Consider the following 13,646-nt stretch of genomic DNA (forward strand, 5'->3'; position numbering starts at 1 on the left):
AAACAGTGTCTAGAACACCTTCCCTATTTTAAGAGTGGTGGTTTGCTCGATGATTTTTGTGAAGTTGAGCTGTTGTAAGATCACCTCTAACCGGGCATGCCAATCCAACACTGGGTTGTCCTTCTAGGAGAGAATTGTAAGAGGACCACTTGTTAGTTACACATACAAACGTTCTATTTAATAGGGTCTCACTGAGGTTCTGTATCGGAGAAGGCAATGGCAAGCCACTCCAGTACTCTTGCCTAGAAAATCCCATGGACGGAGGAGCCTGGTAGGCTGCAGTCCATGGCGTTGCTACGAGTCAGACACGACTGAGCGACTTCACTTTCACTTTTCACTTTCACACATTGGAGAAGGAAATGGCAACCCACTCCAGTGTTCTTGCCTGGAGAATCCCAGGGACGGGGGAGCCTGGTGGACTGCCGTCTGTGGGGTCACACAGAGTCGGACACGACTGAAGTGACTTAGCAGCAGCAGCAGCAGCAGAGGTTCCGTATGGAATGGACCTGCGTTGATGAAGATTTTGTTGAAATTTTAAATTTGAATGTCTCTTAAAAAATCTTATAAGATGTTCGTTACATTATGAGTATTCAAAGTAAGAAAACCTCAAGTGTGTTTGATGCTGTGTCAGAATTCGCACAGAAGAATTAATGAAGACGTTGAATTACCATAAAGGGGTCTCAGTAATCTGTGCCCTTGCCAGTGTTTTTTTTTTTAGTAAAGGCTTTGGTTTTGCCAGGAAGGTGAGGAGGGAAGGCCGCACAGTGGTTAGCGCCTGCACCTGTTAACGGTCTCTTCATGCTGGTTTTGGAGACCATTGTTTGCAGCATGTTACTGCCGCCTGGTACCCATGTGACTCTGACAGAGGCCTCCTGTGAGCGCTGTGCCATCTTAGCGCGGTGACTTCAGAACCCGAACACCCTGGCAACTGTTGCCGGGCGGCATGTGGTGGCAGCATCATCCGCGGAGGCTCTGGGCCCCAAAAGGGCTGTGTCCATTCGCCCAGCCCGACCTTTGGCCACGGTGGGCCGCTGTTCATGATTTCAGGACACTCAGCTTGGAGATGGGGATGAGACACAGCTGTTGAAGGACACCTGGTATCTTTAATGTCACCGTTGGTGCATTTTCTCTCCTCCACTTCACACATGAGTGTGTCTGTGGTGTGCAGAGTGGGCACAGCAGAAAGACTGAGCAGTGTGGTTTGGGACACATGAACGTAACGGCTTTGGAAACATTTTTTTGTTTTAAATTTAGGAAGTATTTCAGTCCATCCTAAAGGAAAGCAGTCCTGAATATTCATTGGAAGGACTGATGCAGAAGTGTAAACTCCAACACTTTGGCCACCTGATGCAAAGAACTGACTCATTTGAAAAGACCCTGATGCTGGGAAAGATTGAAGGCAGGAGCAGAAGGGGATGACAGAGGATGAGATGGTTGGATGGCATCACCGACTCATTGGACATGAGTTTGAGTGAACTCTGGGAGTTGGTGATGGACGGGGAGGACTGGCGTGCTGCAGTCCATGGGGTCACAAAGAGTCGGACATGACTGAGCAACTGAACTGAACTGAAGCACACATAAAAATAGTAGGCAGATGAAAAATATAGAGAGCACTGCTGTCATGCTTGTTCCCTGTTTACACTTTTAATGCATTAGCTCACCTCGGAAGTGGGCTGTGTTATGATCCAGCTTTTACAGATGGAGAAACTGAGGCACAGAGCAACTCTTTTGGCAAATGAGAGAGCTGGGGTTCGAGCTCGGGCAGTCTGGTGCCAGAGCACATGGCCTCAACCCGTCCAGTACACTCTGTTGCCTTCCAGAAATATAAACAGTAATATAACAGACATGAGTGATACTTAGCACTTAATTTTAATAAATGTTAGCATTTTTCTGTACAGTTGACCCTTGGACAACACTGCGGTTCGGGGCACCGACCCCAGCACAGTTCTAAATTTACATATAACTTTTGACTATCCCAAAACTTAACTACTAATAATCTTCTGTTGACCAGAAGCCTTCAGTTTAGTTCAGTTCAGTTGCGTCCGACTCTTTGTGACCCCGCGGACTGCAGCATGCCAGGCTTCGCTGTCCATCGCCAACTCCCGGAGCTTGCTCAAACTTATGTCCGTCGAGTCGATGATGCCATCCAACCATCTCATCCTCTGTCGTCCCCTTCTCCTCCTGCCTTCAATCTTGCCCAGCATCAGGGTCTTTTCCAGTGAGTCAGTTCTTCGCATCAGGTGGCCACAGTATTGGAGTTTCAGCTTCAGTCCTTCCAATGAATTTTCAGGACCGATTTCCTTTAGGATGGACTGGTTGGATCTCCTTCCAGCCCAAGGGACTCTTAAGAGTCTTCTCCAGCACCACAGTTCAAAAGCGTTAATTCTTTGGTGCTCAGCTTTCTTTATAGTCAGTCGTGTAGTGTATTTATTGATACTGCTAAGTTTACATCATCTGTACGTAAGATGAATCATCTGTCAGTCCCTATATCAATATTATATTACATAAAACACTGTGATTAACAGTAGACATCAAAAATGAAAAGGTAATGAAACGTAAAGTAATTCAGATTTATTTATGGTGCAGTTCATGCATTGATAACACGGAGGCTGAGTGTGACGGAAGCCAGGTGTAATTGCTGTTACAGTTTCTTGGTAGCCCAGCCTCTACACTGGGGAATGAATCGTTACAGAATTTTTATGGCAAACAGTATTACAGCCGTATTCCTAATACAGAGTTGGAAACACTGTTGCATTTTAAACACCACCACTCGCCTGTAGTGATAGCCGGATCTGCAGGTTCTCCAGTTACTGGGGGGTGGAGGGGCAGTCACGCTGTACAATAACGTGACTCCTTGGAAGTAACACAAGGAGTAAGAAAACGAACACATTGTTCAGTTTATATTAAATTTCAGTCATCTGCTGATAGGCTCTCCACTTGAACGCAGGTCTTGCACACATCTTCTATGTATATTTTTTGAAAATAAATCCACCTGTAGGTGGACCTGCCCAGTTCAGACCTGTGTTTGTTTCAAGGCTGGCTTGTTTCTGAGGCGGCCCCGTCACACGCACACGAGGAAAGGAGGCTAAACAGTGTCTTTTTCTCCATTCGGTCCAGTCCAGTCCAGTCGCTCAGTCGCGTCCGACTAAACAGTATCTCATGTGTTAAGCAGTGTCTTTGGTCTTTTTGCATATAAGTTAAACAAACAGGGTGACAGTATACAGCCTCGATGTACTCCTTTCCCAATTTGGAACCAGTCTGTTGTTCCATGTCCGGTTCTAAATGTTGCTTCCTGACCTGCATACAGATTTCTCAGGAGGCAGGGAAGGTGGTCTGGTATTCCCATCTCTTTCAGAATTTCCCACAGTTTGTTGTGATCCACACAGTCAAAGGCTTTGGCATAGTTAATAAAGCAAAAGTAGATATTTTTCTGGAACTTGCTTGCTTTTTCAATGATCCAGAGCATGTTGGCAATTTGATCTCTGGTGCCTCTGCCTTTTCTAAATCCAGCTTGCACATCTGGAAATTCTCAGTTCATGTACTGTTAAGCCTGGCTTGGAGAATTTTGAGCATTCCTTTGCTAGCGTTTGAGATGAGTGCAATTGTGCGGTAGTTTGTGCATTCTTTGGCATTGCCTTTCTTTGGGATTGGAATGAAAACTAACCTTTTCCAGTCCTGTGGCCACTGCTGAGTTTTTAAAATTTATTGGCATACTGAGTGCAGCACTTTCACAGCATCATCTTTTAGGGTTTGAAATAGCTCAACTGGAATTCTGTCACCTCCGCTAACTTTGTTCGCAGTGATGCTTCCTAAGGGCCACTTGACTTTGAATTCCAGGTTGTCTGTCTCTATGTCAGTGGTCACACCATCATGGTTATCTGGGTCATGAAGATCTTTTTTGTATATTTCTTCTGTGTATTCTTTTTTTTTTTTTTCTTCTGTGTATTCTTGCCACCTCTTCTTAATAGCTTCTGCTTCTGTTAGGTCCTTTATTGAGTCCATCTTTGCATGAAATATTCCCTTGGTATCTGATTTTCTTGAAAAGATCTCTAGACTTCCCATTCTATTATTTTCCTCTTTTTCTTTGCATTAATCACTGAGGAAGGCTTTCTTATCTCTCCTTGCTATTCTTTGGAACTCTGCATTAAAATAGGTATATCTTTCCTTTTCTCCTTTGCTTTTTGCTTCTCTTCTTTTCTCAGCTATTTGTAAGGCCTCCTCAGACAGCCATTTTGCTTTTTAGCTTTTCTTTTTCTTGGGATTGATTTTGATCACTGCCTCCTGTACAGTGTTATGAATGTATGTCCATAGTTTTTCAGGCACTCTATCAGATCTAATCCTTTGAATCTATTTGTCACTTCTACTGTATAATTGTAAGGGATTTGATTTTGGTCATACCTGAATGGCCTAGTGGTTTTCCCTACTTTCTTCAATTTAAGTCTGAATTTGGCAATAAGGAGTTCATGATCTGAGCCCCAGTCACTTCCCGGTCTTGTTTTTGCTGACTGTACAGAGCTTCTCCATCTTTGGTTGCAAAGAATAAAAGTCTGATTTCGGTATTGACTCTCTGGTGATGTCCATATGTAGAGTTGTCTCTTGTGTTGTTGGAAGAGGGTGTTTGCTATGACCAGTGTATTCTCTTGGCAAAACTCTGTTAGGCTTTGCCCTGCTTAATATTGTACTCCAAGGCCAAATTTGCCTGTTACTTCAGGTATCTCTTGACTTATCTACCATCATGTATGGATGTGAGAGTTGGACCATAAAGAAAACTGATTGCAGAAGAATGGATGCTTTAGAACTGTGGTGTTGAAGAAGACTCTTGAGAGTCCCTTGGACTGCAAGGAGGTCCAGCCAGTCCATTCTAAAGGAAATCAATCCTGAATATTCATTGGAAGGACTGATGCTGATGCTGAAACTCCACTACTTTGGCCACCTGATGTGAAGAGCTGACTCACTGGAAAAGACCTGATGCTGGGGAAGATTGGAGGCAGGAGGAGAAGGGGATGACAGAGGATGAGATGGTTGGATGGCATCACCAACTCGATGGACACGAGTTTGAACAGCTCTAGGAATTGGTGATGGACAGGGAGGCCTGGCATGCTGTAGTCCATGGCGTTGCAAAGGGTTGGACATGACTAAGCAACTGCCCTGAACTTGGTCTTCTCTGGTTCCATCAGATTGTTTTTCTGACTGTCAGCACCGCCCCCCACCCTGCCATTTCAAATGCTGGTTCCTTCCCCAGCAGTTTGACAGTGACCGCCTCTTCTTACACCCGGTGAGAAGTCATTCAGCAGATGGTTATGGAGTGTCTGCTACTTGTCAGGGCTATACCATTGGTGGGAGACAGTCCCGAAAAAGGACCCTGTCCTGTCATCCTGCAACTCACACTCTAGTCCATGTGGGAAGGCAGACTTATTTATGTACAAGGTGTACATAATTTTGGGAGGGTGTAATTTTGGGAAGGCCTGGGGGCAGTGGGCCATGTGACCTGTTAAAAGCACAGACTTGGGCGTAGTGATTTCAGCGATTCCTGGCCTGGTTGTTAGATTCTTGAGGCTTTAGCCTTGGGACAATCATTCAGTTTATTTATATTTGTTAGTTGGAATATACTTCTAGAAAAATGGTTCGATTGAGGATGGCCTGGGATTTTTGAAGCTCAGTATATATTGCTTTCCTTTCAGTAAATACCTGCCCCTTGGGTTGGCTCTGGACCTCCCTTGTGGGTCTGGCAAGCCCTGGAGTGGAGGTCTTGCATGCCCACTTGTTTTATGTCCTTGAGTAGAACCCGGGAGTACCCTCAGATGGGTCTTGCCTTTTAGAAACTGACCTGATGGGTCTCAGGGACAGGCCTTGCCCCACCTCCTAATGATACCAGGACCTTAGATCCTTGGAGACTGAGCAGTCAGGCGTGATTTAAGTGGGGTTGACTTGCTTTTTTTTTATTTTTTGTCTTCATAAACCTTGTTCATTTATTGTGTGCTCAAAAAAAGTAAAATTAGCAGATGGTTAATATATATTTAAAAATCATAAAATTAGTTTATTAAGATGTGGAATGGTTTAATCACATAGAAAATTTAGGACTTCCCTGGTGGGACAGTGGATGGGAATCTGCCTGCCAATGGAGAGGACACAGGTTTGATCCCTGGTCCGGGAAGATCCCACATGCTGCAGGGCAGCTACGCGTGTGAGCTGCAACTGCTGAAGCCCGTGCTCTGCAGCCAGAGAAGCCCCTGCAGCGGAAGCCCGTGCACTGCCATGAGAGTTGCCCCTGCTCAGCGCAGCTAGAGAGGGCCCCCCCGCAGCACCGAGGGCCCGGCACAGCCGGAACAGCCAGCTGCCTAAACAATGCTTCCCCGAATCTGTCTGCAGTGCAGGAGACTCAGGTTCGGTCCCTGGGTTGGGAAGATCCCTTGGAGAAGGGACTGGCCACCCACTCCAGTATTCTTGCCTGGAGAATCCCATGGACAGAGGAGCCTGGTGGGCTATGCAGTCCACGGGGTTGCACAGAGTCAGACATGACTGAGCGACTGACACTTTTCAAATAAGTAAATGAATAAAAGTATATTTAAAAAATTGAGTATCAAGCATCTTGAAATAATTCATAAAATAAGATGGATTAATAAAGTGACTTTGAGCGTGGCTAGGAAGTGTTTCTGTTCGTTGTAAGCGTTATTGCAGAACGAAGCCTCCTTTCCCGACCTAACCCCTCGGGGTGTGGGCCTGCTGAGAAGGGGGCGCTCAGGAGTGTTTCCAGGGTTGCGTTTCCAGCAGATGGTTCCGAGCAGTGGTCCCCCTCCCCACTTTGTTTTTTTTTTTTTTTAATATATTTAGGAGATTAGCAAGTGCTTTTGGAACAGATAGCAGTATTTTGGCATTCATTTTCGTTAAGACTTTTGGAATCCATCATACAGAGCATCTTGACAGAAAGTGGGCTCCCTCTGCAACGAGATGATAAAGAGACGCTTCTGTCAGATATTCTCAGGAGGTGGCAGTAGCTTTTCTAGACATATGCCATGACATTTTAAGAAAATTATATAATTTCCTAAGCCCCCTAAAAGTTCACCAAGTTTGCGAAGTAAGTACACTTTGCTGAGAGGCAGCTCTCGAATTAGAGCCTGCATGTTGAGATGTGGGCTCTCTTCTGTTCACTGGCTGTTTGGCTTTGGGCAGCTCAGTTAACTTCCCATTGCCTCGCGGTTTCTCACCTGCCAAACGGGGCCAACATTTACTTCCTTTGTAGGATTCTTGTAAAGGTGAAAAGAGCATGCAAGCACCTTAAAAATCATTAGGGATACACAAATGTAATGTATGTATGAATATATGTGTGCAGCAGTTTTTCCAGTAGAGACAAGCATGTTTTACCTTTTTGTTAACTGCTTGCTTATCTGAAATTAGTGTTTGATTCTTAGTCACCACAAGGTTTTTATTTTTAATTTCATGGGGGTATTTTGAGTCTTAATATTTTAGGACTTGGAGAGCTCATAATAAAAGACGTTAATGGAACACAGAGGAGAGTATTATTATCTAAACCTGTGTTGATGACTTTGTGCTTTTAGGTATACCAAGCTTGGCTACGCAGGCAACACAGAGCCACAGTTCATTATCCCTTCATGTAAGTAAAGCTCCGCCCTTGGTTTATAAAGGGTTGTGTTTCTCATAACTGTTCTAAGCATTCTGATTCTGGTTTTCAAGGTATGTTAATTTACTTTTCATCTCCTTTTAGAAGATTGTTCTGGTTCCTGGGGAGTTACTCATCTGGCTGCCGAGAGTTGCTGTTGGCTATAGCTGCCACCTAATTCTCACGCCACCCACCCACCCCCAACATACACCCCAGTCCTCTGATTTTCTTGTGATACAGTCCTCTGTCACAGTCAGTGGAGTTTCAGCTTGGGTGGGCTTCCCTGGTGGCTCAGACAGTAAAGAGTCTGCGTGCAGTGCGGGAGACCCGGATTCGATCCCTGGGTCAGGAAGATTCCCTGGAGAAGGGAATGGCCACCCACTCCAGTATTCTTGCCTGGAGAATCCCATGGATGGAGGAGCCTGGTGGGCTACACAGTCCATAGGGTCGCAAAGAGTTGGTCCCACCTCAGCGACTTCACTTTCTTTTCACTGTTTAGCTGAGGCGGTCGCCTCCGAATTGTAGCCCTTACAGCCTTTTTGCCCTCATTTAGCCTATGTTACTTCCTGAGGCCGCCTGTCTTCACACACAGTTGGTTCAGTCATACATGTCTGAGCTGCTTACAAGAAGTGTACCTGTTCCTTAAGGTTAATTTGCAATTTTAAGTAAGTATAGTTTTACTCATTTAGCACTTTGGTGGATTATCTATTGTGTTACCCTGTTCCCTTTATTGAAGGACTTTTTTTTTTTTTAACTGAGAGGCCCAGTGACTGTTGTACTGTGTTCGGAAGCATCCTGCTCTGTTTTAGTCGGTAGAGCGCGCTAGGGGCAGAAGCGTCCTCACCTTTCGGCCAGCGCGCCTCCTGCCCACTCTTGACGCACAGCCGTCGTCTCCAGGGCAGATTCTTCTCTGAAACGGTATAACTGCTGGGTGATTGTTTGGAGACTGTTGGCCCAAGAGTCAGGTTATGTCAGGCAGGAGTGAGGTTCTGCCTCCTAAATGTAGCCTCTTGTCAGGTAAGTTGGGCTCTTAGAAATGGTATGCGGTTCTGGGCTCAGGACATTTGAGTCGCAGGCTCTGGCGCCAGCATGGAGCGCGGCGGGCAGCCCTGCAGAGCCGAGGGAAGGGGCTTCGTCACGAGTATCTTTTGAGGGAGACTGAACTGAACTGAACTGAACTGAAGGCCTTTTTGGTGGAGATGAGTATTCATGTCACCAGAAAGTGCACCCAGATTCCTTGAGAAGGCCTAACTCACCTCATTCCAGGTCCGTCCTTGCTGGATTACTGATCATGAGTTTGCTTTTCTGGGTCTTAGTACCTGATTTCCGTGATGGGGCGTCCCTGACAATAGGCATCACTGGTCTGCCGCATCCTCATCTTGAATTCATGATTTGGTATATTGGATTGCTAGGGCTGCCGTAACGGAACACCGCAGGCTGGGTGTCTTGACGACAGAAATTAAGCGGACCGCACAGCGGAGGCTCTGCAGCCCCGGCTCTGGGCGCGGTCTGCTTGGTCTCCCGTGAGGCCTCTCCTCCGCTTGCAGGTGGCGCCTCTGACCGTGTCCTCACGTGGCCGCTTTTTTCTGCGAATGACTGAGAGGGAGACCTCTGGTGTCTCCTCCTTTTCACATAAGGACACCGGTCCCGTGGAAGTGAGGCCCATGCCTGTGACCTCATTTAGGGAGACCTCTGGTGTCTCCTCCTTTTCACATAGGGACACCGGTCCCGTGGAAGTGAGGCCCATGCCTGTGACCTCATTTAGGGAGACCTCTGGTGTCTCCTCCTTTTCACATAGGGACACCGGTCCCGTGGAAGTGAGGCCCATGCTTGTGACCTCATTTAGCCTGTGTTACTTCCTGAGACCGCCTGTCTTCAGGTACAGTCACACTGGGGTCGAGGCTTCAACACAGGAATTTTGAGGGGACACAGTTCAATTAAGGGCTTCCGTGGTGACTCAGTGCTAAAGAATCTGCCTTGCCAATGCAGGAGACTTGGGTTTGATCCCTGGGTCGGGAAGATCCCCTGGAGGAGGAAATGGCAACCTCCGGTATTCTTGTCTGGAGAATCCCATGGACAGAGGGGCCTGGAAGGTTACAGTCTGTGGGGTCGTAAAGAGCTGAACACGACCTAGTGACTAAACAACAACAGAATTGGATCATTCCATGCTGAATTGATACATTGGAATTGGCTTTCTGATTTTTCAGAGCTGGTTAGTTTTCACCTTAAGTGTTGCAGCTCTAAGAGGCTGAACTTGCGCCTTTTGCTTTAATAAGGCTGTCAGCAGCATGCAGTTGGCTGCCCCATTGACCTGTCATCAATGGAGAGGGGAATTGAAGTTAGCTATTAGCAGGATTTCAGTCCAGAAGCTCTCAGGTCGGTGCCGTCAGAACAGCAGTGGCAGGAGCTAGAGAGAAAAATGTCGAGGTGGACATCAAGGAAGAGTTACATCACTGGCTGAATTTGAAGAGGTAGAGAAGCTGGGAGGCAGTGCGAGATGTTTGGGATGAAGGGAGTGTGTTGGGAAAGGTGGAGAGCAGGCCTCAGGTACCTTGGGTAGCTGGCGGGCTGCTCCTCCCAGCCCAGGGAACTGAACTGTGTTCCTGGTTACAGAGGCTCTGTTCCCACGGTGGAAGTTCAGGGTGCAGGGTGCCTTCCAGGGAGAGAAGGTAGAGCTTGTATCGGTGCGTGGCTGTGCAGGGAAGCCGGAGCAGGGCTTCCTGGCTCTGTGGGTGCAGAGGGGAGGCAAGCCCTGATGTGTGGTCATCACACCCCAGGCAGAGGGTGGCTGGAGAGCTGGCCGGGAACGTGAAGAATGGGTGGTGTTTGTTACCACCTGCCGTTGTAAGGAGATGTGGTTTTATTTTGCATCCCAGGAATCTTCACTTTCCAGGGGCCTTGTCCCGGCCTAGAGAGAGAGGCACGTGGCCCTGTCCTGTTTCACCAGGGTGGCCTGCTTGAATCTCATTTGTCAGTATTTGAGCTTCTGTGCAGAATTCACTCGATTGTTTGAAGAAAGGTTTCTCTACCTTTATTTTTTCCCCCCCTCGTTGAAAATGGGGAGCGTGATTGAAAAGTTTCAGGTAGACGAGTGTGTGCGTGCTGATCCCACCCGTGGAAGGAGGCCGTGAGAGGCGGGAGGGCTCAGGAGACACGGAACACACTTCAGACAGTCCCGGGTGTGGAGGGAGGGTCAGGTGCACAGGTCCCGTAAGAGGCTGGGCAAAGGCGTGATGCTGTGGGGAAAGGTCTAGACTGGAGACGGAGGCAGGAGATGTGTTTGTGTTTTGAATGTCTTCAAAACCTTTATTTTGGCCAAAAAAAAAAAAAAAAAAGGAAGAAAAAAAGATTATATAACAAAGACCCATTTACCCACCCAGTCAGAAAGAACAGATGTGAGCACAGTTGCGTCCTGTGAATACATAAACGCAGACGTGCATCAGAGCCAGGGCCAGCCCCTTCTCCTCCTCCAGGCCTCCCTGCTGTCCCTCCTCTGCTGGGTGTTTGCTGTATCCAGTGCAGGCTTCATGCTTATGTCTCAGATGCAGGATGCAGTGACAGTTTCTCGTATTGTTTTGTGAGTTTAAACATTTCCAAAATGATATCATGGGGCAAATAACTTCATGCAGTTTTTCTGGGGGGAAAATAAACTCCTCAGCACCATGTTTTTTAAGATGTATCCCTGTTGCTCTGTGCAGGTCTAGATGAGAATTCTTAACACGTGAATCTCTAGCATCTGGGCATTTCCCGGTTTTCTCTGGTATACAAAATGCCGCAGTGAGTCTCTTCTTATCGGCATGTGCCGGTTTCCCAGGAGTCACAATGAGCGATGGGGTCATGTCATCACTCAGCCTTGTCACTTATTGCCAGGTGGCTCTTCTGTACTGACTGGAAGCCTGGACTGACCTCCGTGCCCATTGGCAGCGGACGGCACGTTTCTGGTTCTGCACATCCTAACCTTTGAATGCCAATTTCTTACAAATATCTTTTTGTATTTTATGACGTCTTTTTAAAATTTTCTTTTAGATACAATGTTAAAGCCTTTATCGAGAAATCTGAGACACTGTTTTAAGCATGGTAATTTCCTGTGTATCATGTTTTTGCAAAATTGATTACCTCAAGTATAAACCATCAGTATTTTTCTATGGGATTGCCATATGTTTTTAGTATAACATTTATTCAAACAAAGGAAATTTATAATGCAGCACATGTAATTTAAACACATACAGTCAAATCAAATTTGATTTAAGTAAGAATTTTGAACACGGTGGCTCAGCAGTAAGGAAAACACCTGCCAATGGTAGGAGACATTTGATCCCTGGGTCGGGAAGATCCTCTGGAGAAGGAAATGGCAACCCACTGCAGTACTGTTGTGTGGAGAATCCCATGGACAGAGCCTGGTGGGCTACAGTCCAGGGGGTCGCGAAGAGCTGGGCACGACTGAGCGACTAAACAGCAACATGTAACTTGATATATTCATGTTCACAACTAGCACTTTAAAAAATTTCACGTCGTATGGTTTTTCAGTCTTTTTATAATCTGTCTCTATTAAAAGTGCATTTGTATGCCAATGTCATGAAGATTCTGTGTGTTTGGTTCTAAGGAAATTTTAAGTTTTTAAAAAAATATGGTGTGGGAGAGAAGTGTGGTTTTCCAAGCGGAAGGCCAGTTGTCCCACCACCGTTTGTTGCAGAGTGCCTCTTCAGGCGCATTGAGGCACCTTGTATGGTGGGAAATACTTCTGGTATTGTTTTGTTCATTCGTGCGTTTGTTTGTTCCAAGTTCATTCACAAATTGTTCTGAATACTGTTACTTTGGCCTGTCTCTTTATATCTGGTAGGTCTGGTTCTTCCTCCTTTTTCTGTCTTAAATGGCCTCGGCTGTTCTTAGACCCTTACTCTTTATCAGGCTTCCCTGGTGGCTCAGCTGGTAGAGAATTTGCCTGCAGTGCGGGAGACCTGGGTTCAGTTCCTGGTTTGGGAAGATCCCCTGGAGAAGGGAAAGGCTACCCGCTCCAGTATTCTGGCCTGGAGAATTCTATGGACTGTGTAGTCCAAGGGGTCGCAAAGAGTCGGTCTGACACGACTGAGCAACTTTCACTTTACTTTTTATCAATAAATTTTAGAATCAGTTTAAGTCCATGAAAAATTATGATGGGATTTTGACTAGAGACACATTAAATTTGTAGATTAATTTGGGGGAAAACTTGGTATCTCAATGCATTGAATTTTCCTATCCATGAATATGGTATATGTATTTTATTGTTTATTTCTGTCTCCTGTGTTTTTCAGTATTCATTAAAAAGCCCATACATAGCTTTTGCTACATTTATTTTTAGGTACCTTTCTTTATGTTTTCATTATGAATGTTTTTTGAAATTAAAATTTCTAATTATTGTCAGCATAGTAGGAATGCTGCTGGATCTTTTAAGTCGTTTTTTTAATCCGACAATCTTGCTGTCCTGTCTTATTTGTTCTGATGCCTGCAGGTTCTTTTTAAGTTTTCTATGCAAGCTATTGTATTAACTGCAAATAATGGTTATTTTGTCTCTTCCAATCCTAGTACTTCATTTTTTTTGTTGTTGATCTGGCTGCACTGGCTCGAACTCCTGTCAGTGAATAGAACTGAGGATGGCAGGTACTTTTGTCTTTTTGAATTTAAAAAGAATGGTTTTGGTGTTTCATGAGCGATTGCTGTAGGCTTTCGTGGAAATGCCTTTTCAGGTTAATACAGTATCCTTGTATTCCTAGTTTACTAAAGTGGTTTTTAAAATTAAAAAAAAAAAAAAAAGAATGGTTGTTGACCTTGAGACTTTTTGTGTATCTGTTGAGACGATTATGTGGTTTTGACATTTAAGTTCCTAATATGATGTATTGTATCGATATATTTTTAAGTGTTGAGCAGTGTTTTATCATTCTTGAAATAAACCCTAGATAGTTATGAAATATCAAGTACATGAATTGTATCTGCAAATATTTATTCGGGATTTTTGTATCAGTGTTCGAAAGTGAGATTAGGCTATAATTTT

General features: G+C 45.4%; 1 protein-coding gene across 4 annotated transcripts in view; it reads left to right on the top strand.

The window, feature by feature from the left end:
- ACTR3B (actin related protein 3B) overlaps positions 1–13,646 on the top strand; it is a 74,561-nt gene that overhangs the window by 14,175 nt on the left and 46,740 nt on the right. Inside the window, exons 1-2 of one of the 4 annotated variants that reach the window (XM_055421623.2) lie at positions 7,563–7,612; positions 13,181–13,255. The exons of 1 other annotated variant lie outside the window; for it this stretch is intronic. In XM_055421623.2, the coding sequence (XP_055277598.1) occupies positions 13,249–13,255 (7 nt within the window). In that variant the 5' untranslated portion in view covers positions 7,563–7,612; positions 13,181–13,248. Of the gene's footprint in view, positions 1–7,556; positions 7,613–8,264; positions 8,284–13,180; positions 13,256–13,646 lie in introns of those variants that run through there. 2 more of the 4 variants (XM_055421622.2, XM_088834783.1) reach the window with 2 other exon arrangements.

Source organism: Moschus berezovskii, chromosome 3 (assembly GCF_049115385.1).
Source record: "Moschus berezovskii isolate FMDL1 chromosome 3, NW_MosBer_1.0, whole genome shotgun sequence".
NCBI lineage: Eukaryota > Metazoa > Chordata > Mammalia > Artiodactyla > Moschidae > Moschus > Moschus berezovskii.